Here is a 22,011-nt window from a genome sequence, read left to right as displayed (position 1 = left end):
GGAGACGCAGAATCCGAAGCCGGTTCCAGGCTCTGAGCGGGTGACACAGAGCCCCATGCGGGGCTCGAGCTCAAGAACCCGCGAGATGATGACCGGACCAAAGTCGGGACGTTTGACTGACTGAGCCACTCAGGCGCCCCATGAGCGGTTTTGTCTTAACCGCCGCACCTGGAAGAGAATTCCTACTGCCCTGGGCAGAGTGGCAGATCACTAAATTGGTACCTAAAGAGATCACACGCAGCAGAGATTTGTGGAAAAACATAAAGAAATGCACTTTGCCATGTTTTAGCAAGCATCCCATCAAATTATTGCGGGTTTTGCGTTGACTCGGCTGTGTAAAACCTGGCCGGCACCTCTTGGGCACACTCGTTCAAGGTGCACGACCACGTGGTGCTTCAGAGGGGTGCGGCCTGGCGGTGCGGGGCCTGGGCTCAGGGTTTGCATCTCGGTTCTCTTGTCCTGGTTGTGTGGCTCAGGGCAGGTTCTTTCTCCGTGCCTCTGTTTCTTTGCTGGTAAAATCCAAGTAATAGATGTAGCATCAGTTGTAAAAATGAAGATTGAATAAGATAGTGAGCGTTAAATATTTAGCTTCGTGCCTGGCGCACGGTGTTAAAGGTCTGTTGTTCTTACTAACCGAAGCACGTGACAACAGAGAAAATAAATGGAGTTGTTAGAATAGCCTGCTTTTGAAATAACAAAACTGTCCCGTCCCAGCCTACATTGCTGTGAGCTCAGGTTTGAGGTAGAGAGTATGTGGGACAGCATTATTGGTTTGCTTAAGTAGTATGGATTGAATAATGGTGACTTATCTAAATAAGTAGCAGATATTTCAGGAATAATGTATCAATATTTATATCATAAAATACAGGCATTTCTCAGAAAAGTCTCGTGAAGCGCAGAAGTTCAGCCGGCTTTATATCGATACTGGTCGCTTCTGAGCTGGGACGGTCCTGCTGATGCGCACTTGAGATTTATGTTCTCTCGTTAGGAGAAGAATATCTTTGCATACCCGTATTTTAATTTGGTCCATCCATACATTGGCCTGTATTGGAATAGGAATACGATGAAGTATTTATGGGAAGTTTGATCCGTGGAACTCACCAGCCTGAGCAAGAATTTGTGCGAGATGCGTCTTTATAGCATGACTTTGCCGGACTTAGCCCGGTTTCCTTTAATATGCTTTTTTCTTTAATAGTGGGCTTAATTTCTTACTCAGAGCTATAAAGCATTGTGATTTTGAAATGGGAAAACATTAACCGTTGAGAGAACAGAAATAACTGTTATGGTGTAACCGAGGAGTAGCAGGAAGTAATTCCCCAAGATGTGAACCCTAGGAGAACACAGCCATGCTCCCAAGTGTTGGGGAGGGATTCACTGCGCCGACCCCCCCCCCCCCCCACCGCCACCTTAGTTTGAGATAGCAAATGGTCATCTGGATAGAAAACCAATTACTCGCATTCTCCGTGTTTTCTTTTGAAAACAAATCAGTTGAACGACTGTGCTTTGAGTAATATTTTTCTCAGCGAACATATCAGCGAACTTTATTAACTGGATCAAGTATGAAAGCCACACACTGTTTTCTCACGTTTTCAAAGAGCTGCATTGCCGTTGAAGTTCAGTGCCATTGCTTCCAAAGCTCGGTGTACCCGTAGGGCAGGCAGGATACCAGGCGGAAGGGGTGGTTTTCGTCTGGGGGAGGGTAAGTAGATGATGACGGTCGTGTAAGTAGGCAGTTTGGGATCTGAAATATGAAGAGGCCAGATTGCCTGACTCTCCTAGTCTGGGATCCATTTCAGTGTCTCACTGCCTGGAAATCTGCATAGGGAAGACATGCTTATTAACCCCAGATCATCTGCCGGATGCCAGCCTTGTCCCAGCTTCTGTGCTAAGATGTTGGAGATACGAAGCTAGGCAAACACCCATCCTCAAAGACCTCTGTACGGGGCGGTGGGGGTGGGGAGAGGACCAACATAAAACAGAGGACTTTTTAAACATCCTGTGGTGAGTACAAGTGGTAAAGATAGGCAGAGCATGTTACACCCCAGCAGAAAGGGCTCCTTAGCCGTCTGGGAGTTTAGAAGAGTGTGGAGGGTAATCAGGAAAGGCTTTCTGGAGGAGGTGACACTTGAGGTGGGTCTTAAGGAATGCAGTGGAGTTAGTCACACGAAGCTTTTTGTAAAGGCATCGAGGGTCTAGTTCAGGGTGTGAGAGGACGTGTGAGGCCATTCTGGTAAGGTGAGTTTGTGCTTGGCTGAGGTTGGAAACGGTGAATACATGGCAGGGCCAGTTTGCATATTGGTGTTTTTTTTTAGCATCATTGCTTGGTTGCCTGAGTCTGAGTATGACATGAAAATTAATTATTTTAACACTTTAAGTCATATTGTACTGTTAATATCTTGTATCATAGCACCTTAAAGCTAGAATAACTATAGTCTGTTTGCAAAAATAATAAACCAAGTTTTTTTTAAACTTTTAAGAAATTGATTGTATGGAGGTATAATTTGCGTACAGTAAAGTGCCAGGATATTAGGTTTACCGTTGGAGCTTGACTAAGATACACACGTGAGTAACTACTACACCAGTTGAAATAGAGCACATTTTCTGTTCCCTTCAGAGTCCCCCGGGCCCCTTTGCAGTCGGTCTCCACCAGTAGCCATTGACCTCCTTCCCGTCCCCGCGGGTCAGCCTTCCTGTCCCACTACTTCGTGTGAGTGGAAATGTATTTGGCTTCCCGTGCCACGCGCTCCCTCTGTGCTGAGGCAGGTCTGTTCGTTTCTGTTCAGTCTGTTCCCCTTTATTGCCGAGTACGGATCTCACCGTACGGCTGTACCACAATTTGTGTATCCGTTTACTTACTGATTTACATTTGCGTGGTTTTCTCGGTTTTGGCTCTGTTAAATAGAGCTGTTATGAAGTTAGTGTACAAATCTTCTTGTGGATCTGGGTTTCCATTCGTGTTGGGTATTGTAAACAATTTCCAGGTCACGAGGCAGATGTGTGTTTAACTCTCGTGAGAAGCTGCCTGTTCCCCGCAGCGGTTACGCCATCGTATGCCCCCGCTGCAGCAGGTGAGAGCTGCCTCTTCTTCACACTCTGGCCAAACTTGGTGTTGTGTGTTGAACTGTCTTATTTGGTGTTCATTGTGGTTATAATTTGGATTTCCCCTGATGATGGTGCTAAGCATCTCTTCATGTGCTGCTTTGACATTGGTACACTTATTTGTGAAGGGTCTGTTTCTGGCTAGTTTTAAAATCAGGTTTTATCGAGTTGTAAAGAGTAGCATAAATAACAAAATCAAAACTTCTGAGAACATTGAAACGCTGCTGATTAGCACTCCTTTTCTGTTTTGTGCATTTGTAGTAAAAATGGATAAAAGCCGCTGTCTCTGTAGTCTTCCTTTTTTAAAAAACAATGTTTATTTTGAGAGAGCGAGAGAGAGAGCACGCAGCACAGGGGAGGGGCAGAGAGAGAGAGTGAGTCCCAAGCAGGCTCTATGCTGTTAGCACAGAGCACGACGTGAGGCTCAGGCTCAGGTTCTGTGAGATCGTGACCTGAGTCGAGGTCAAGAGTCAGATGCTTCACCGACTGAGCCGCTCAGGTGCCCCTTTTAGAGCATATTTTTACCTAGAGTTTTCTCTTACTAGTATTTTTTTTTGAAGGCAGTCATGGAGTCAAAGCATTTATAGTGTTAAAATATCGCCATCTAGCGGTCCAATAATGACAGGTAACATTTAGGTTAACTTTGTTAACATCTGGTTCTCGATACACATATTAAATGTGTGTATATATACATACATACGTGTATCTGCATATTATTATGTAATGTAAATAACAGTTATATACGTGTGTAAAGCATAATAAAATAATGAACAAATCATGAACCGACTACCCTACTGCAGAACCAGAATATTTCCATAAGTAGCTGCTTATTCTTCAGCCCCATCCTTCAGTCTCCCATATGCCATGTTACCTAGGAAAATACCTTTCTAACTTCCATCATTTACACTTCTGGTGAATGTGGTTACTAGTTGATCAGATCCCTTGGAATTACCAAACTTTTGGTATGCCACCAAATATTGTGCCCTGTAATTGCCTGTCACATCGCTTTTTCTGGTGCGATATTAACGTGTTATATTTATTTAGGATTTTTCCAAAGGCAAGGGAAGAATGAGAAAGAAGAGGCTCAGGCATTTCATTTTCATATTTTCCAAAATGGATTTGTTGGCTTGAGGGAGGGAGGTAAAATGCGGCTGCTAATAATGGGCAAATACGGTTTATTCAGATGACATCAAGACAGGCCTATGCATTTTTTGTTACTGTGTAATTTCAGAAGAGACCATACGGAGTGGGCTTACTGATTCCGAGTGCCCTGTTCCAGGAAGAACATGTCTTAAGGCAGCATAACATGGCAGTAAGGGCAACATTAAGACAGTGAGAACTTGTGCGGCCCCAGCTGTTGCTCGTGTCGGTATTACCACCACCGCCGGTTTGCGGTGAGAACTAGTGTTGAAGACCGAGAATGCTGTATTTCCAAGAAAACTAAAATTTATTTTGATTCACAAATAGCTATGTAATTTTTAACCCCTCTGTGTCTTAATTTTCACATTTGATTTTCTCAGGGTTGGGAGAATTAACAGAATGTGTGTGTGTGTGTGTGTGTGTGTGTGTATGTGTGTGTGTGTGTGTGAGAGAGAGAGAGAGAGAGAATGAGAGAGAGCGAGAGAGAGAAGAGGAGCAACGCCTCACACGGTAAAAATTGTAGATGAATAAGAAGTCAAATATGGGACTGTAAGACACTTTGCTTTTTAGTTTTAGAATCAATCTGCCTTTCCCTTCCCTTCCCTTTGGTTATAATCGCATCTTTTCATTTTAGGACGCTTTGTTCTTCCTGAAGGATTTCTTCACGAGTCTTTCGACAGAAGTAGAGCTTCTCATGGCTCCAGATCCAGAAGGTATTAAATATGTGTAGTTTGAAAATGTCTGTAACAAGTGCTTGGATTGATTTGTTCTGAGGCCTATTGGGGAGGGTATTTCCAGTCTTCATTCCGATTTTTAGAAGTGTGTTTTGTGTGTCTTTTCATATTTCGCGAATGTAGTATATGTGAAAGTGACGTCTTAAAAGGCGGAAGTCCGTTTTCTCTGTAGCGCTAATTGTGCTTATTAAGTGAAACATACCAACACAAGCTACGGCTACCTGGATTTTAAGCGGGCGCTCTGAAGAAGCACAGCGGGTCTTCAACGTGCTCGTTACCTTTGCAGTCAAGAAGTCTCCTGGAGCTGATGTCACCTGCAGTTTGCCGAGGCATTTAAGCACCTCAAAGGAGCCAAATCTCGGTCTTTCTTTCCCTGGGCCGAAGCAGCCTTCCCAGAACACCAGTGTCAGCTCCGTGGAAGTGGTTGACAGGGAGGAACAGAAGGACTTCTCAGCTGAAGAAGCAGCAGTTAGTGATCAGCCTGTGTTTTTTAGGTAAATCACTTAATTTGGATAACAAGTAAAGCTATTTTAGACTTTTGAAGGTTTATTATTATTATTTAATGTTTATTTTGACAGAGAGTGTGAAAGCCAGGCTGGTGGGGGTGCGGCAGAAAGAGAGGGAGGGAGAGAGAATCTCAAGCAAACTCTGTGTTGTCAGCGCGGAGCCCGATATGGGGCTCAAACCCACGAACCATGAGATCATGACCTGAGCCAAAATCAAGAGTCGTACCCTCAACCTACTGAGCGCCCTGCCCGCCTCCCCCCCTACCCCCCCCTCCCCCGTGTCTCCCCCCACCACCACCACCAGGTGCCCCTGCAGGTTGTTCTCGAATGTGTTCGTGTACCACTCCCTGATCGTGAGATTACGCCAGCTTTTCTGTGCCTGCCAGACCGTCGACTGGGTGTGTTTATTTACAGGCGGGCCTCGCGCATCCCGCACCCCTTGATTACACACAGCAGCCCTGGCTCAGGAGCCCTTCCTCCTGATCTTTCCTGGAGCAGGAGTGTCCTTTTCCTCTTAGCTGCTGCTTCCCCTCCTCGGCCCTCTTCCCAGCCCCTGTGATGGCATATTTGCACCTCCTCAAACATGGTGTCCTTTACACACCTTGGCTTCCTGCGCTCCCTCCTCCCACGTGAGAACTTTCTGCGGTTTTCCGTCTGCCCTTCCCCAGCACCGTCCTGTCTCTCCTGACCCTTCGCTCCCCAGCTCAGTCGGCACTGTCAGGAAAGTCCGGTCCCCTGCGCAGCCGCCGTCTGCTGGAGTTACTGCCCCACGACCCAGCCAGCCGCTCGCACGTCGCAGTTTGTCCTTCGCTTCCTGACCCGTTCGTTCTCCCCGTCTTCCTTCTTTCCCAGCCCTTGATGGTGGGCGTGGAGCCTTGGCTCTTTGGAAGGAGCGAGGATGATGACCAGGCCACCTGTGTTGTGAGGGACTGTCAGCTACTCCCCTCGTTTTCTGTACTCCTGCTGACATCGATGGTCCCCAAGTTCTGTCTTTCCACGTGGACTTCAGGTTACACTTTGGCTATGGCTCAAAGCAGGCAGTGTAACTATTTTAAAGTGCTTTCATGTTTTATATATCTTCTGTACTCTAGGAACTAGGGAAAAAAATAACCGAATATGAGAATTGGAAAGATCCTGGGAGAGATGATCTCTGGTGGTTCCAGACCTTTCACCATGAAAGAAGGATCTCTTTTATTTCGTTTCTACCAAGAAATTGTGTACCCAAAGTAATCATTTGAATACCGGTTTGTTTTTTTGTGAACACTGGATAACCGGTCCAAAAGAAATTGAATTGTTAACAGTTCTGGCCTAAAAGCAAAGAGGTTGGATGCTTTTTATTTAGTCAGCTTGTGTCGCCTTACTTACTTAAGCAAATGTTTATTTTTATCATTAGACTATTTAAAATTGCTTACAGACTTCTGTGTATACACTCAAAAGCTCCTAGAGGGCCTAGGACCCTGGGGTGGTAGTTAGTGATATAACCCAGATTTCTCCCTTCATAGACGAGGAAGTTAATGCCCAGAGAAGTGAGTTGACTTGCTCAAGACCACACAGTTAGTGGCCAAGTCAAGACCAGAACACAGGTCTTCATCCCAAATCCAGTGCGTTTTCTAAGTGGTGGCCTAATAGCTCCCCCTCCCCCAACCATTCCATAATACTTACTGAGCTCTTGCTCTGTGTATGCCAGCTCTTGTCCTAGGCACAGTGAACAAAGTAGAGAAAAATCCCTATATAGTTGACATTACAAATAATTAAAATAGATGATTTGTCATATTCTGTGCCATGGGGAAAAAAGTGTGGACGGAGGAGGCAGGCGTCAAGGGGCCGTTGCCGAGAAAACCAAATGGAGAAACCACATGGAGATGTGTATTTGGAAGACGGGGGATGACCTGGGGTCCCAGGCTCCTTGTAGTGACTGGTGGAAATACAGCACTTCCATTTGACTGTGGGTTAAACTGGGTTTTTGTGGAATGGCTTAGCATATAAATGCAGACATTAACTCTGTAGAAAAATTGTGTTTCAAGTCCAATGTGCAGTCCAGCTTGGGGAAGTCCGCTTCTTCTGTTTGAGGTATACCATCGGTATATAATTTTGACTTCATTGTCACAGAACTCCCAGTGTCTGTATGTTGATACCCTGTTTATCAGCATTAATTTCAAGAATGCTCACTAAAATCCACCAGCGTAGGTGGCATTTTAAAAATTTAGTGACTTGGGGTGCTTGGGTGGCTCGGTTGGTTGAGCGTCCCGACTCTTCATTTCGGCTCACGTCATGATCTCAGGGTCGTGGGATCGAGCACCCTGTCGGGCTCTACGGCGAGTGTGGAGCCTGCTTGACATTCTCTCTCTGCCCCTTCCCCCTGCTCCGCTCTGTCTAAAATAAAAAGTAAAAAATAAAAAAAAATAAAAATTTACTGACGAAGATGTTTAGGTTCAGAGTTTAAGTTCCTTGCCCACGATCGCATCACATATAACTGGTAAAACTGGAATTCGTGGCTGGGTTTTCTGGCACTTTCTGCTTCACCGTGGAGCTTAAATCCCTTACTCTTCTCTTTTTTTACTTCTTGGTAATGATTATATCATTTGGTTTAATCTTGAAGGTTGCTTTTATCAGTTTGTTCCCTGTATAAATGGAGAGTATCTGCCAGTATGAATTTTTCTAAAGTAAACATTATTTAGTAAACTAGGAAAAGATTTTTGTGAGGAAAATTTAAATAAATCTAACGTAGACTATGATAAACATCAGTTAAGTTGTTATGTTACCTTAAGAAAAGGTAGAGCTGAAAGACATTCCCCTTTATTTAGGCTTTGAGATAACTTATATCCACATTATTTTGTGGCTTCGTTTTTGATTCTCCAATTGAATAAATTTAACTTCTATCTAATTTCAGCTGTTAGTACTTTTGAATATAAATAACTCCCTTTCTCTGTCTTTAGAGAATTTAGATTCACATCAGAAGTTCCTATTCGACTTGATTATCACGGCAAACACGTGTCAATGGATCAGGTTTGGAAACTTTGTATAAATATACTCTACAAAATTATCTCCTTTGTTTTTTTGTTTTCTAATTATCTCTTTGTTTCTCTTTGTTAGGAGTTAATTTTTAAACCTTTCCTGTCATAGTTTATGTGTGTTTGAAATGATGTGCAAGATTTTAAAATTCTGTTTTTAAAGTAAACGTCATTTAAGAACCCATGAGTACAGTTGTTATAAGTTGTGTCATATGTCCTATTGTGTATTTCTTTTGTTGTAAATATTTTAAGTGTTCTAGCGTTATTCGTGAATGAATGTTACTTTGCTTTTCCCAAATAACAACTATTTTAAATGTGAGGTCTCTCAATCTACACATTAATCTGTTTTAAATCCTAAAGGGCACGCTAGCAGGGATCCTGATCGGTCTGGCCCAGTTAAACTGCTCGGAACTGAAGCTGAAGCGCCTTTTCTACCGTCACGGGTAGGTTGGTTTAGTACATGAGGCTTTACGGTATGGTTACTACAGTTAGTTTACAACAAATTGAATGTTGAGTTTTCTTAAACAAATAAATTAATTACTTTACAGTATTGTCTGCAGAGAGCTCGTTTTTAGAGGACGCTTCCCAATTAGGGGCTACTTTTTATTCTGAGAGAGTACTAGTAGTTTGGACAGAGGAGGATTTTTCAAAAACAGCTATAGTTATTTTTAAATAATTTCCCAAAGTTGTAAATCAGTTTATTTAGCAAAAAGACTGGAAATTCATAGCGTGATGGTTCTTAGTAGCTGGGAGCCCTGTAGCAATTTATAGACATTGAATTAATCTGATGCCAGAATAAAATTAATCCCTGGATGCGCAAGAAATTAGAGCAGTGGAAGAACACACTTCTACTGGTTACCTAAGCCTCACAGAAATTACTGATGTTAAACCAGATCATATGTGTGTACATACATCCGTGTGTAATATATTCAGACTGAATATCTACAGTATCTGAACCTGCAAATCTCTTTTCTGTATACTAATAGTCATTTGCTCTAGCTTGCTAGGTGTTGACAAATTGTTTTCATATGCCATCACCGAATGGCTCACGGACATTAAGAAGAACCAGCTACCGGGGATCTTGGGAGGCGTTGGGCCCATGCACTCTCTAGTACAATTAGGTGAGTTTTCTTTTTTAATCAAAAGACGATTTCTTTTGGCTGATCTGTGATTCTTAACCCTTTTGGAGTTCGTGGATGCCTCTGAGAGTCTTTGTGCGGACCATCTTTCTAGAAAATTCACATGCGTGGTCATGCACACCTGTAAGAACACTTGGCCTCCCATTTCAGGTTAAAAACCCCAGGGTGAGAGTGATAGCAGGGACCCGGGCTCCATCGCTGCTCCTGACTTCCCTGTATCGACTGTCGTTCTAGTGCAAGGCCTGAAGGACTTGGTCTGGTTACCCATTGAGCAGTACCGGAAGGATGGGCGCATCGTCAGAGGGTTTCAGAGAGGCGCCGCCTCCTTTGGCACGTCCACAGCGATGGCTGCTCTAGAACTCACAAACAGAATGGTTCAAACCATACAGGTATCTCCCCACAGCCTGCCTTCCTCTGTACAGAGAGGAGGACTTATTGTAAAACGGTTGGGTTGTTTTTGTTTGTTTGTTTTTAAAATGATATTGTGAAGCTATACAAAATGCTGGAGTAGGTCTTTTATTTATGATGAGTTAACTTTTTATTTTTTTATTGCTTAGCTTTCCGGTGTTAAATAATTAGTAGAATAAAGAAGTGGAATGCCATGTCAAATTTGTTTGCCTGTTTCAGTTAAATTACGACCTTTAAGTTAGTCGAGGATTTATTTTGCCTCAGTTATATGAAAAGATCATAGCTAAACGTAAAGAAATCATTGCAGATCAGATAGCAGATGTATTAAGGTTTGTTGCATTAAGTATCGAGCTCTAGTTGACCTTGTCTAGTTGTTCACAGACAGGGCATTCTTGACTAGCCTGGTAACATGGAGAGTGTTCTCCGAGGACAGAGGAGCCACTGAAAAAGTCTGATCAATCCAGATATTAATTTTTTTAATGTTTATTTTTGAGAGAGAGAGAGAGAGAGAGACAGCAAGAGCAGGGGAGGGGCAGAGACAGAGGGAGACACGGACTCCGAAGCAGGCTCCAGGCTCTGAGCTGTCAGCGCAGAGCCTGACGCAGGACTTGAACCCACAAGCCGTGAGATCATGACCGAGCCGAAGTTGGACGCTTAACCGATTGAGCCACCCAGGCGTCCCCTAGGAATTAATTCTTAATGTGCCCTTTGATGTTCTTGTTTTTTTTGTAAAGAACTCAGCCCCTGCAGAAGTGCCTGTGTTAGAGCCTGTGGGTCCCTGTGTTCTTTTGGCCCAGTACATCATTGGGGCGTGTGCAGACTTTTCCTCTGATTCATTCTTTCTGATAAAATGATCCAGGCAGCAGCAGAGACTGCTTACGACATGGTGTCTCCTGGGACCCTTTCTATCGAGCCCAAGAAGATCAAAAGGTTTCCTCATCACCGCCTAGCCCACCAGCCAGCGGACCTGCGGGAAGGTGTGGCCAAGGCCTACAGTGTTGTGAAAGAGGTGAGTGGTATTTGAGAGCATGAGGCGGAAGCAGCTGGCGTGCTTTCCTGGCTTTTGTCTCACGAGCGTTCCATGGTTGGGATTTGTTCCTGAGAATCCCCGAGAGTGGACCTCGAATCGCTCCCAGTAGCGAGTGCAGATATCTGCGTGAGGTCGGAGACTGGGGCCACGTAGTGATGGGCTCACAAGAGGGGTCATGATCCAGAGGAAAGGCCGATTCTCCTTACGTGCAGAAGCCGGCTGGGTCATGGAGACCAGCGCGTGCCCTCCCCAGCCGGCTGTGACACGGGAGTCACGCTGCGCTGTAGTTGCTCAGCTTTGTTGAGAAGTGCAGCTTTTACAGCTTTTCAGGTGAGCCGCTCACTCTCGTCCCGATCCCGTGCCTCCACTGTCCTGAAGGCGGTACGTGGGTTTTTGTACACGTTTTTACAGTTTTATCATGTATGTATTCCTAAGCAACACGTACTGTTGTTTATATTTTGAAAGTCGCCATAAATGGCATCACCGTGTATGTATCGCTGTGTAACGGCTGCCTTTCAAGATCGATCCATGTTGGTATGTGTACATTTAACTTAAACTGTCTTACAGCATTTTACCGTATGACCGTATTTTCCTGTTGGTAGACGGTTGCCATTTTTTCCCTTAAAACACTGCTTTAGGAATGTTCATGTAAACGTCCCTTTATTTGTGCAGGAGGTTATGTGTAGCTGTTCGAATCCTGACCCTTATTAAGTATTTGCCAAATTGCAGTTTAGTTGCGCCAGTGAATCCCGGTTCTTTGTGGGCCTTGTTGGGGACATTTTTTTTAATATGACATGAAGTTTGAGGTTGTTGTACTCATGATGCATATATTAGGATTTCACTAAAGATCTTTTTTTCCCATCATATTCGGACAGGCACAGGTGCCTAGGACGGTCTTTTCCCTGACAAAGTAGCCTCTGTGGTCCCGAACAGTCGGATGACCACCGAGGTAGGGCCCCCAGGACATGTATTAGTGGGATAAATAAGACCACTTGCCTTTCTTAAGAGGAGATTCATTCGGGAGAATAGAGAGAATTACTGGTCAGACCTGTTCCTGTAGATATCAGGATGGGCTAGTTATCTAACATGTAGTCATGTTGGAAATCAGGTTTGCAAAAATGATTCTGGGGTTCAAGGCCTGGTGGGGGCCGTTGAAAGCCAGATGTAATGGCACTTGGATATGGGGCACTTTACACAAAGCTTGACCAACTTAATCTGTATTCATTAAAAAAAAATATTTATGTGCTTACTTTGTCCCAGCTGTGTAGCAACCATCAAAGGTAGGTGGTGTTCCTTGCTCAGCCCTGAGGACCGGCTCTGTGGGAACAGCTCCCCAGTGGAACAGGGCAGGTCAGAGTGGGTCAGGATTGGAACCTGGGTGTTCGCTCTGCCTTGTCCTCTTCTTTCTCTCAAACTGTCAGGATGAGACTGGGGGGGAGGGAGGGTGTGAACAGTGAGCACCCTGTAGACGGATCTCAATTCTGTGTTAAAAACTTTTTAAATAGAGGCACCTACATGGCGATAAACATGTCTTTTCCCTTTTAGATGTTAGTAACTCAAAGACTGAGAGAAAACGCCCCGCGTCTTTCACAGAAAGGCTGCTCCTCTAGATCTGGGCTCTGCGCACCATAGCCTGTAGGGCAGATCTGGCCCCGGCCTGTTTTTGTGTGGACCTTGTAGCTCAGGGTTATTTTTACAATTTCGAAGGATCGTAAAAAGAAGACAAAAAGAAAAAGCATATACGGTAGAGACTGTGTGGCCCACAAACATTTGCCTTCTGGCCCTTTCCAGAGGAAGTCGGCCGACCCCGGCTTACATAACTCCCCCTCGTGGGAGGCAGGTAGCTGTGATGAGGGCGGCGGCGGTGGTGGTGGTGACCCGGAACACGCTTAGTGAATACGCGGTTCCTGCCGTGCCGGTGTCGTTAGGTGCGTCGTGTCATTTAATCTCGACAGTCCCCACACCGTGGAAATTCCCCGTTGGAAGGACTTGGTGAAGGCAGCGCCTAAGTGCGGAGCTGAGACGGAATTTACTTCTGTTGTCTCCGCGCTTGCTGCTGGGGCAGCTAGTTAGTACCCGGAGGGGGAGCCGAGGGAGGAGGGGGGAGGTGGTGGGGCGAATGGATAAACTGAGCCTTTTCTCTCTTGTCTGTACTAGATGGTTGTAAAAAATGGCACTTAGGTGGTTGGTTTTTTGTTTTTGTTTTTTCTTCTTCTGTACTTTCCCTGCTCCGGTGTTCCGTGCTGTTGCCTGCTGTGCCGGGTGGGAGGGATACTCTTGCTCGCCTGTCAGAGTGATGGCAGGATTCTGGGTTAGGACAGCTTCCTTGATTTCCCTGGAGAGCCCGCAGTTCCTTGCGCTGCGCCCCTCCTGAAACGGCCACACCGGAACAGGGACTCGTGTCCCCTGCGAGGAGGGGTCCGGAGTTAGACAAGTGCTGGATTCAAAAGTCGTGCCTGAATTTTACCAGCTCGGTTTGATCAACACCTTTACGTATTCAGCTTTAAAGGTTAACAGTCATTATTTTAATGTTACACAGTTAGAAGAGGAAAACATGCTACAGAAACTTTGTTTTTAATTATTAAACATGTTCCTGCTTTATGTTCTCAGATTTTTTTCTGTTTAATCCAGTAAGATGTTGTATTTCGCCTTTTCTCTTAAGTGCATGTTCCATGGTTATCTTTTCTAGTAAACAGATGATAATTTAAAACAAATTAAGTAATTTTCTGGAGTTTCGTAGAATTAGGTTTTCTTGTTACGGTTGGATCGGAAGAACTATCACCATATTTCTTTTGAGATTATGTTATTCCGGAAGCTTTGTTTGCTAAGTTTGATTTAACTAGAGTGATTAATAGTGCCAGGAGAGCTCCTCTTGGATCATTAAATATTTCTTTAAGCTTCCCTATGTGAAATTGTAGTTTAGCTATATTTTTTACACACACGTGTCACAACAAAACACTAAATCATAATAATTGCCTTTTATTTTCCCTTATAATTAGAATTTTGTCATTAATATAATTATCCTGGGTTATCTCAAAAGCACAGTGGGTATTTTTTTTGGTCTAGTTGCAAGCATACTGTTGATGAACTCTGCTAAAGCTGTGTACTGCAGGAAAATTTAGAGATTTTTCTGACCTTCTCTCCTCTCTCCCTTTCAGGGACTTACAGACACGGCTCAGACTATTTACGAAACTGCAGCTCGAGAACACGAGAGCAGAGGGGTCACCGGCGCCGTGGGCGAGGTCCTGCGCCAGATTCCTCCCGCGGTGGTGAAGCCTCTGATCGTTGCCACAGAAGCAACATCAAATGTATTAGGTGGCATGAGAAACCAAATTAGACCAGATGTTCGGCAGGACGAGTCCCAGAAATGGCGCCACGGGGAAGACTGACTTTTCAGACGTGACTCTTCGTGAAGACAGCGCTGGGGGGGGGGGGGGGGGGGGGGGGACAAGGAGCATAGTGTCCCGTCGGCGGCTTCGGAGGGAACTCATTTAATTTTATTGTGCTCATCTCAGGAACAAAAGCGTTTCTCAGTTAAATAATTTAATATCAAAAAAACACGCAACCAAAAACTTGTGACGTTTCAGGGCTCGTTTGGTACTTGCCTGTAGAAATGTTTGGCGGCTGGTGTCAGAAGTCCTAAGCGTTGGCTGCTGAGTGAGTGAAACGCTTGCTTTTATCGAAATGGCTACAATTCTCCTTGCTGGAGACGAGAGAGCATTGGAAGCCGCCTGTTACAGTGGAGCGTTCGGAAACGTGTCGCTCTGAAAGGACCATTTATGTTGCCCCGAGGAGCTGATTTTTCTCAAGGTCGAAAAAGAACCACAGCTTCAAAACTTTCATTGAGAACGAGAGACCGAGGCTCCAGGGAAAGCAAAGCAAATAGGAACTTAATATAAATATCACTGAGGAATAACTAACCTAGTCGGTTGGAGTTAGTGTCCGTGCACTTGAGAACACGATTTCCATTTCCTCAGAAAACCTTTCTGTGGGAGTTTGAGAACGTGAATGTCGCAGACGTGTTCTGTTGTGTTGCACTTTATCCTCTGTGTGTGTGTGTGTGTGTGTGTGTGCGTGTGCGTTTAGGTTAATACAAGTCGAGATACATTCGTTACGTAATTTACAGATTTTCACAAAATATAAAGAGGAGTAAACTGAGTGTTTTTGGCGAAGGAAGCTAATAACTCAAACGTAATAAGTTCCATTTATTTGAAGTGTAAATGAAAATGTGCACTCTATAATGAACTGGGGCCCATATGATTGTTTATATGTTCAGTTTTCAGCAGGGATAGTGCAGGCTTGTTAGGACTGTGTGGAGAGGGAGATTGGAACTGATTTTTACTCTTGTGAAATTAACCAAAAATCCTCCAAATATGCCCTAGTCAGCGATTTCGAAGTACCGTTTTTACTTGGTTAACAATGTACGTTTTGATAACCTGTCAGGAATGAATAAAGTATTTTATTTAAAGGTAAAATTGTTTTATGCTTCCATGAATATTTTGCTTGTCTTAGAGCATATTTATAGATGCAGTACTAGGATCCATCCCAAGATACCTGGGGCACTTTCTCAAAACTGATTTTGGTTCATAGCAAGGAAATCCTTACCTAGGAGTGAGAGGGAAGTCGTCCGCAAGAACTCCATTTTTGACTTTCGGTTGATCTGGCAGAAAGCAAGTGGGAGACTTTGTTTGTCCAGTGTTTACAGCTGCATGATGGGACTTCTCATTTCGCGGAGTGGGGAGACTCACGTCTTTGATGTGAGTTTGGATTTCAGAACTGCTTCTCAGCCGGGGGTTTGAAAAACGATGTGGAATTGATTTCATTCTCTAGGTTCTCTGAACAAGAGGGCAACGTAGACCAAAAATCTGGTGGGCCTTTAACATTGATGAAAGTTGTGTTAAACAGTGTTTAATTTTTATTCTCTTTTCCTTTGTACTGTTGAAAAAACTCAGAGAAGCGCCTGTTTAAGTGTCACGGAACTTTCTTTTACTTTGTGCCTGTAAAATGCAGTCTGTGTAAAATGGGATCCCGAGGAAACAGTAGCCACACCCGCTCATCACCACGAAGCCTCAGCCTGCTTTGGGGGCACGTGCCGACCACGCTGCTCACCGACCCCACCATGTTCCGGGTTCCTTAACACAGAGCATACTGTGTATGCTATCTGTGACGATGAATCAAACAAACTGGATTAAACTTAAAATGTAAAAGAGCTTTACATTTTCCGTAGTTACACCGATTATTTAAGTTCAGTTAGATACAGCATAGGGAGAGATAATCATCCTCGTCTTTGTACTCTGAGTTGTAAATAGACTGGTTTTCGACACATTCGGTTTATAAATCCTGTTTTGACCTACATCTCCATAACGTCTCCACGGCCCGTGTCCTGTGCTCCTGCACCTGCTGTCCACAGCGTCTGTTTGGGAACCAGAAACCGGCCTCAGAAAGGTCCGGTTTCGAGGTTCTGTTCGTTGCCTCTTTAATCCAGACGGTCTTTACTGGAGATGTTTATGTAGGTCATATCTGAACCCTTCTGCATAATTAAGTATCTTCTGTTTTTTCTCTTAAAAAAAAGTCTCTTCCAGCTTTTATGTCGCAATGACGCAGTAAGATCGTTGGGCAGGGCCCTTGGGCTGCCAGGTCCGCACTCACTAGGCAGGTGACGTGGCCAAGACATTTGATTTCTCTTCAGTCTCAGCGTCTGCCTGTAAAGTAAGGGGGTTTTGGGTGACAGAGCCCAACAGAGATTTTTGGCTGATGAGGGCGTGTGTGCGCGCGCGTGTGTGTGTGCGCACGCGTGTGTGAATGGCGGTGTGGGGTGTGGCGCTTGGTAGAGGGCCCCAGTCCTGCGACACCTCGCGCTGATGGCGCCGAAGGAGAGCGCCCACGGCAGCCGTGGGCTCCCCTAGATCTGGGATCTCTCCGAGTGCTGCATTTGAGTGGCTGTGGTGGCCGCGTGGTTAACTTTTGAGGTGCGGTTCTGAACGGAGCGGACTGCGTCCGTCTGCTTGGTGCTGCGTGGCGGCCAAACGGGCATCTCCCCGAGGTGCCCAGCGAGCAAGCTTGACTGAGATCCCTCAGCGCGTCTTAGAATAGACCGTGTTACAGAGACGTGCGAGGACCACTCGGTTAAGACCGCGAAGTCCATGGCGGCACCTTCTCTTGAATGGGGACTGACTTGCACTCCCAGTTGCCCTCTCTGTCCCCAGATTGCTGTTATTTACAAGTAGGACATCCACTTTAAGGTTTGCCTTTTAGGATAGACCTAGTGTTTCTTCTAGAGCAGTAAACGTCCATCTTAGCCACGTTTGGGTCCAATTTGGATTCCCGCTTACGCGCACGTATTTAACATCGATGTTTTTATAACACAAAACTCGCTTTAAGAAACCTTTCCAAGCAGCCGTGTGCCTAAAATGGCAAAAAAAATACTAAACACCAGTGTTTCCTGCCTCCTGTGTGTGTCACTTTTCCAGTAAAGTCCTGTTTACTTTGTAATCGTTCCCTTTTGAAAGCTGCATTCTGTAGGCTTGGGGCCTCTGTTCAGTTTTTAAGCCGTCTAGACGACTCTGTCTCTCCCGGCGGGGGCCGCGTGTCCCGGCGTGTTTGGTTCGGGTTCTGTGCGCTGTGCGTACTCTCACCAGAGCGCGGAGACAGCGGGCGGTGCCGGAGTCCGGCAGTTTGCAATGAGAACACTTGCGCTAACTGGCTTCAGGGTTGACGGCTGTGGAGAGCTTCGGGCCTCGACTTGAATCCCTGGCCTTTGTCTCCGTTTTCTTACACCTGCATTGGGCGTCTTCCCTCAGAATCGTGGGGAGGAAGCGTGGCAGGGCTGGTGTTCCGTGGTGAGCAGTTACTCCGTTTCCCCTCCCATCCTCTTAACCTGCTTAGGACCTTAGGGACCAGGTCGAGAAAGTTCTTTAAGCTCGAAAGGAAGGGACTGTCAAAAACTCGTGACCCTCTTTGTATCCGCAGGTGGATGAGACAAGCCAGCTGATATCAAGTAGAATAAATCAAATACGAATTTGTGAGTCTTAGGTGTAACGAGGAAGGTTATGTATATAGCGTAGAGTTAATGTAGGGGAAAAAAATCTTTTGTCGAGCAAGCCCATTTCTGCTAGTCTTTTCATATAACAATAGCTGAGTGCTTTGATGCCAATGTAAGTCCCTATCGTCGGGGTCAGCCAGGCACACTGCTCCCCTCAGTAGACTTCATAAACACAGCTGTCATCAGCCCGCTTACGCAGGGAGTATTTTCCTTTCATGGTAGTCTGCACACCAGAGGTAGAAAAGGTGTTCTAACACCATCACGATGGGCTGCTTTTGGGATGAGAAATTTGAGTGCCAACGATTCCCATTTCCAGATGTCAGCAGTTTTCAAAAACATTGGTGTTAGAGATCTTTGCCTCCTGTGCCAACCATGGGCACCTTGGTTTCGAGTGCCCCCTGCTGACGGTCAGGAGGTGGCAGGTGTGACGCTGGCTGGCTCCGTGACCCCTCTCTAGGGCAGTGCGTTGTTGACGTAGCAGCCCCCCCCTTTAAGAAATGTGTTTATCTTGCTGTTCGACACGTATTTTGTATATTTGAAATGGCAGCTTCTAGTTTCTAGTTGGATTCGTCTTCTCTCGTTTCTATAGAACTCGCCGATCACCCAGGACCGGTTGCTTTTTGATGGTGGAATTTGGAAGGGGTGCCAAGTTCGGCTCTTCTGTGAATCCATCCCGACTTCAGAGATTGAATTTAATCTCACCACAGTGTTGTGTACTCGTTGCTAAGTTTCCTAGTTTCCCTAAGGTAATTTTGGATGTGAGTACTTTAAGAATACCGATGCTGTATGAGTATTTTTGTGGAAATGTAACTTTTTGTCAGTGTGACTGTTGAAAATATTATGAAATGAAGAGAACTCTTGAAGAAAATTAAAATATTTACTCTTTGGAGTTTGCTTTAAACACTATTGTCTTTCGCCAAGAACTGTTCCCGAAACCTGTATAAAATACGTTTGGGGGTGGGGTGTAGGTCTGTGTCAGATCCTGTTTACGAGAAACAGTGTTCCTATGATCTGGGTCCTCGCGATAGCAAATTCGTGTATCCACCTGCTCTCAGATATGTAGGGCATGTAATTTTAAAATGTGCCACTCCTGCCCGCTTTAGGGCATGAATCACTCTATTATCCCTACAATGTGGACTTGTGGCAAACATACCTTGCTGTTTCAGTCTTAGGGACCTAGTTAAATACTTGATAAATCTGTTCTATTTGGAGGAATATTTTTAGCTTTATAAAAGAGATATTTTAAAGAAACACTTTGATATGTTTATTTTTGAGAGAGAGAGACACACACGCACAGCACAAGCCAAGGAGGGGCAGAGAGAGAGGGAGACACAGAATCCGAAGCAGGCTCCAGGCTCCGAGCTGTCAGCACAGAGCCTGATGTGGGGCTCGAACTCATGAACCGCGAGACCATGACCTGAGCCGAAGTCGGCCGCTTAACCGACTGAGCCACCCAGATGTCCTGTTAAACGCTTTTAAAGGCAACGCTTTAAAAGAGGTTTTGATGTGACGGATGTCACTACATCACCATCCACTTTGAGCTGCCAGGGGAAAGTCCCATCATGCTCCACACAGGGCTCTTGTGAAGGAGGGCCAGCAGCCTCTGTGAGATGCTTTCTGTGACCCGGGGCTCGTGGCGCCTGGGCGCTCTGTCACCCTCAGGGCCCCTCGGAGAGGCGCTTGCTACAGTCCCTGGTTTCCAGAGGAGGAAGCAGGTTCAGAGAAGTCCAGGGAACCTTTCCGAAGGTCACACGGCTTGACTCCCAGACCCCATGCCCATCCTAAGACATCACTGGAGGGGAACTTGCACAGTTGTCTGAGTTAGTGAAAACTCGTCACTCGTGAGGAAACTAAGAAAGGAATTTTGCTAGAAGATGGAGATCCGCGACCCTTTGAGGACTTGAGCCCAAGGCAAGAACAGCTTGCTTCTCCGTCTCTCCCCTGCACCTCCAGCTTCTCTCCCCTCGCCTGGCTCAGCACCGGCCGCGCTAGTCATTCGGTTCTGCCGCATCCCTGGCTGCAGGGGTTGGAGCCACTTGGAGATTTTTTTTTTTAATGCTGAAGCTCAGGTTCCACTCTGCACCAATTAAATAAAAATCTGCGAATGGGGCTAAGTCAGGGTCTCTCCACCTTAGCAATCTTGACATTTGGGGCTGGGTAATCCATCGTTGAGGGGGCTTCTTGGGCATTTTAGGGTGTTTAGCAATATCCTTGGCCTGACCCAGTAGATGCCAGTAGCACCCGCTCCCCAGTTGCAAAAGCCAAAGATGTCTGCAGGTATGGCCAAGTGTCCCCTGGGCGGCAGCACCCGCCTGGGACAGACCGCGGGGAGGTCATGTGCAGCCTGGAGTGAGAACAGGGCCTAAGAGCCTTCCCACATTCTTTTCTAGAATGCTCTGCCTGCTTCCTCTTGATCACAGCTTAAAGGTTACCATTTTCAGACCGGGCCAGCCACCCTACCTACTTCATTCTCCGTCCCCGCACACCCTCCTTAAAACATAACAGACGTTTGTGGTCCTTCTCACGAACCCACACGGATTTGTTTCACTCCTGATTGACCCCCTCCGTGAGGGCAGGGTGCACATACACCTGGTGCCTGGCACAGGCCTTGCCCAGAACCAAGGCATCAGGGCCTAGTGAATGGATGAGCGAGCAAACGAACGAATGAACCTTAGGGGTCATATAACCCTCTGGTCACTGTGCCGTTGAGAACAAAGCCGAGGGGCAAAGTTAGGTGCCCAAGATCACACGATTTAGTACTTGAAGTCCTTTATTCGATGCAATTTTACTCTTTTCCTGATTTAGCAGTATTTTAAGAAGTAATACAAATATATATGCAAAATAGATGAAAATGCGATTTCTGTTCGGTATTCACTATGTGCCGACTGTGTTCAGCACTCAACCACGGGGCGTCCACACTCTGCGTCAGCCGGGGGTCCTGGCAGGAGGCAGACGGCCACTCAGGGCGCCCAGGAGGCTGTAAGGAAGGAACTGACTCAGCAGAGGTGGGCGGGGACTGGGGAGACCCACAGGGACCTTGGTGTCCCTTTCACTTTCAGCTCTGGGTCTGTCCTGGGCCTCAGCCAGGAGGCGGTGGTGATTTCTCGCTTTTTTGAGCAACACTGAGGCAACATGAAGCCTCACTGAGGGCCTGGAGGGAAGAGGGAGAGAGAGGTTCTCAGAGCCTGCCTCCGAAGGAGAGGGGGTGTCCGACAGCAGCGGTGGCCTCGCACAGCTAAGTAGTCAGAGGGGCCAGAGGGACAAATCACCCCCCCCCCCACCTCCCATCTGCTGCCGGAGCCCCTGGGTGGGGGGCAGCTGTGAGCCACCGGGCTTTCCAGCATCCTCTCACCTGTATCCGTGCTCTGCAGGTGACAAAACCGATGCTTAGAAGTGACCCACCCACAGCCACACCGTCTGCTAGTCCGGGAACACTGGTCACTAATGACAGATGAAACCCCCCCCCCCAAATCCCAACCACTTTTCATTCACATCAAGTCCAGCAGGTGCTCCCGATGTCTGGCAGCTCTCCTCTAGGATACTGGAGGACCCCAGGCTCCCCCCATCTTGGGGCTCTGCCTCCCCTCCACCCCTCCAAGGCGGGGATTGAGGAGGCCAGCCTGGAAGCTGGGGACGTTTGCCCGCAGGCTATTGGTCCGAATCCTGTCACGTGACCACGCCCAGCACGAAGCCAACCTGGCAGTGTGGCCTTGCTGTGAGCCTAGGAGGGAAGAAGGAAGTCGGGGCCTGGGGGCGGGGGCGCTGGCCACACCGCTGCAAGAATGTGGCTGCGGACCCGTGCTGTTAGCGCCTACCGATTGGAGTTATAAGCAGTTAGTTGCATTCCAACGTTAATTTGCCGCCACCAGAATTGGATTTTTATTTTCCTCCCTGGCTTGTTT

General features: G+C 46.2%; 1 protein-coding gene across 1 annotated transcript in view; it reads left to right on the top strand.

Annotated features, from left to right (window-relative positions):
• ATG2B (autophagy related 2B) overlaps positions 1 to 18,998 on the top strand; it is a 76,379-nt gene extending 57,381 nt beyond the window's left edge. The window contains 8 exon segments of the mRNA XM_043556964.1: positions 4,874 to 4,952; positions 5,260 to 5,467; positions 8,416 to 8,485; positions 8,851 to 8,933; positions 9,490 to 9,611; positions 9,864 to 10,018; positions 10,897 to 11,046; positions 14,226 to 18,998. Coding sequence (XP_043412899.1) covers positions 4,874 to 4,952; positions 5,260 to 5,467; positions 8,416 to 8,485; positions 8,851 to 8,933; positions 9,490 to 9,611; positions 9,864 to 10,018; positions 10,897 to 11,046; positions 14,226 to 14,456 — 1,098 coding nt within the window. The 3' untranslated portion in view covers positions 14,457 to 18,998.
• The last annotated feature ends 3,013 nt before the right edge of the window (positions 18,999 to 22,011 follow it).

This window comes from Prionailurus bengalensis, chromosome B3, assembly GCF_016509475.1.
Source record: "Prionailurus bengalensis isolate Pbe53 chromosome B3, Fcat_Pben_1.1_paternal_pri, whole genome shotgun sequence".
NCBI lineage: Eukaryota > Metazoa > Chordata > Mammalia > Carnivora > Felidae > Prionailurus > Prionailurus bengalensis.
The sequence above is the reverse complement of the archived record's forward strand: the minus strand, read 5'-3'. Positions and strand labels throughout refer to the sequence as shown.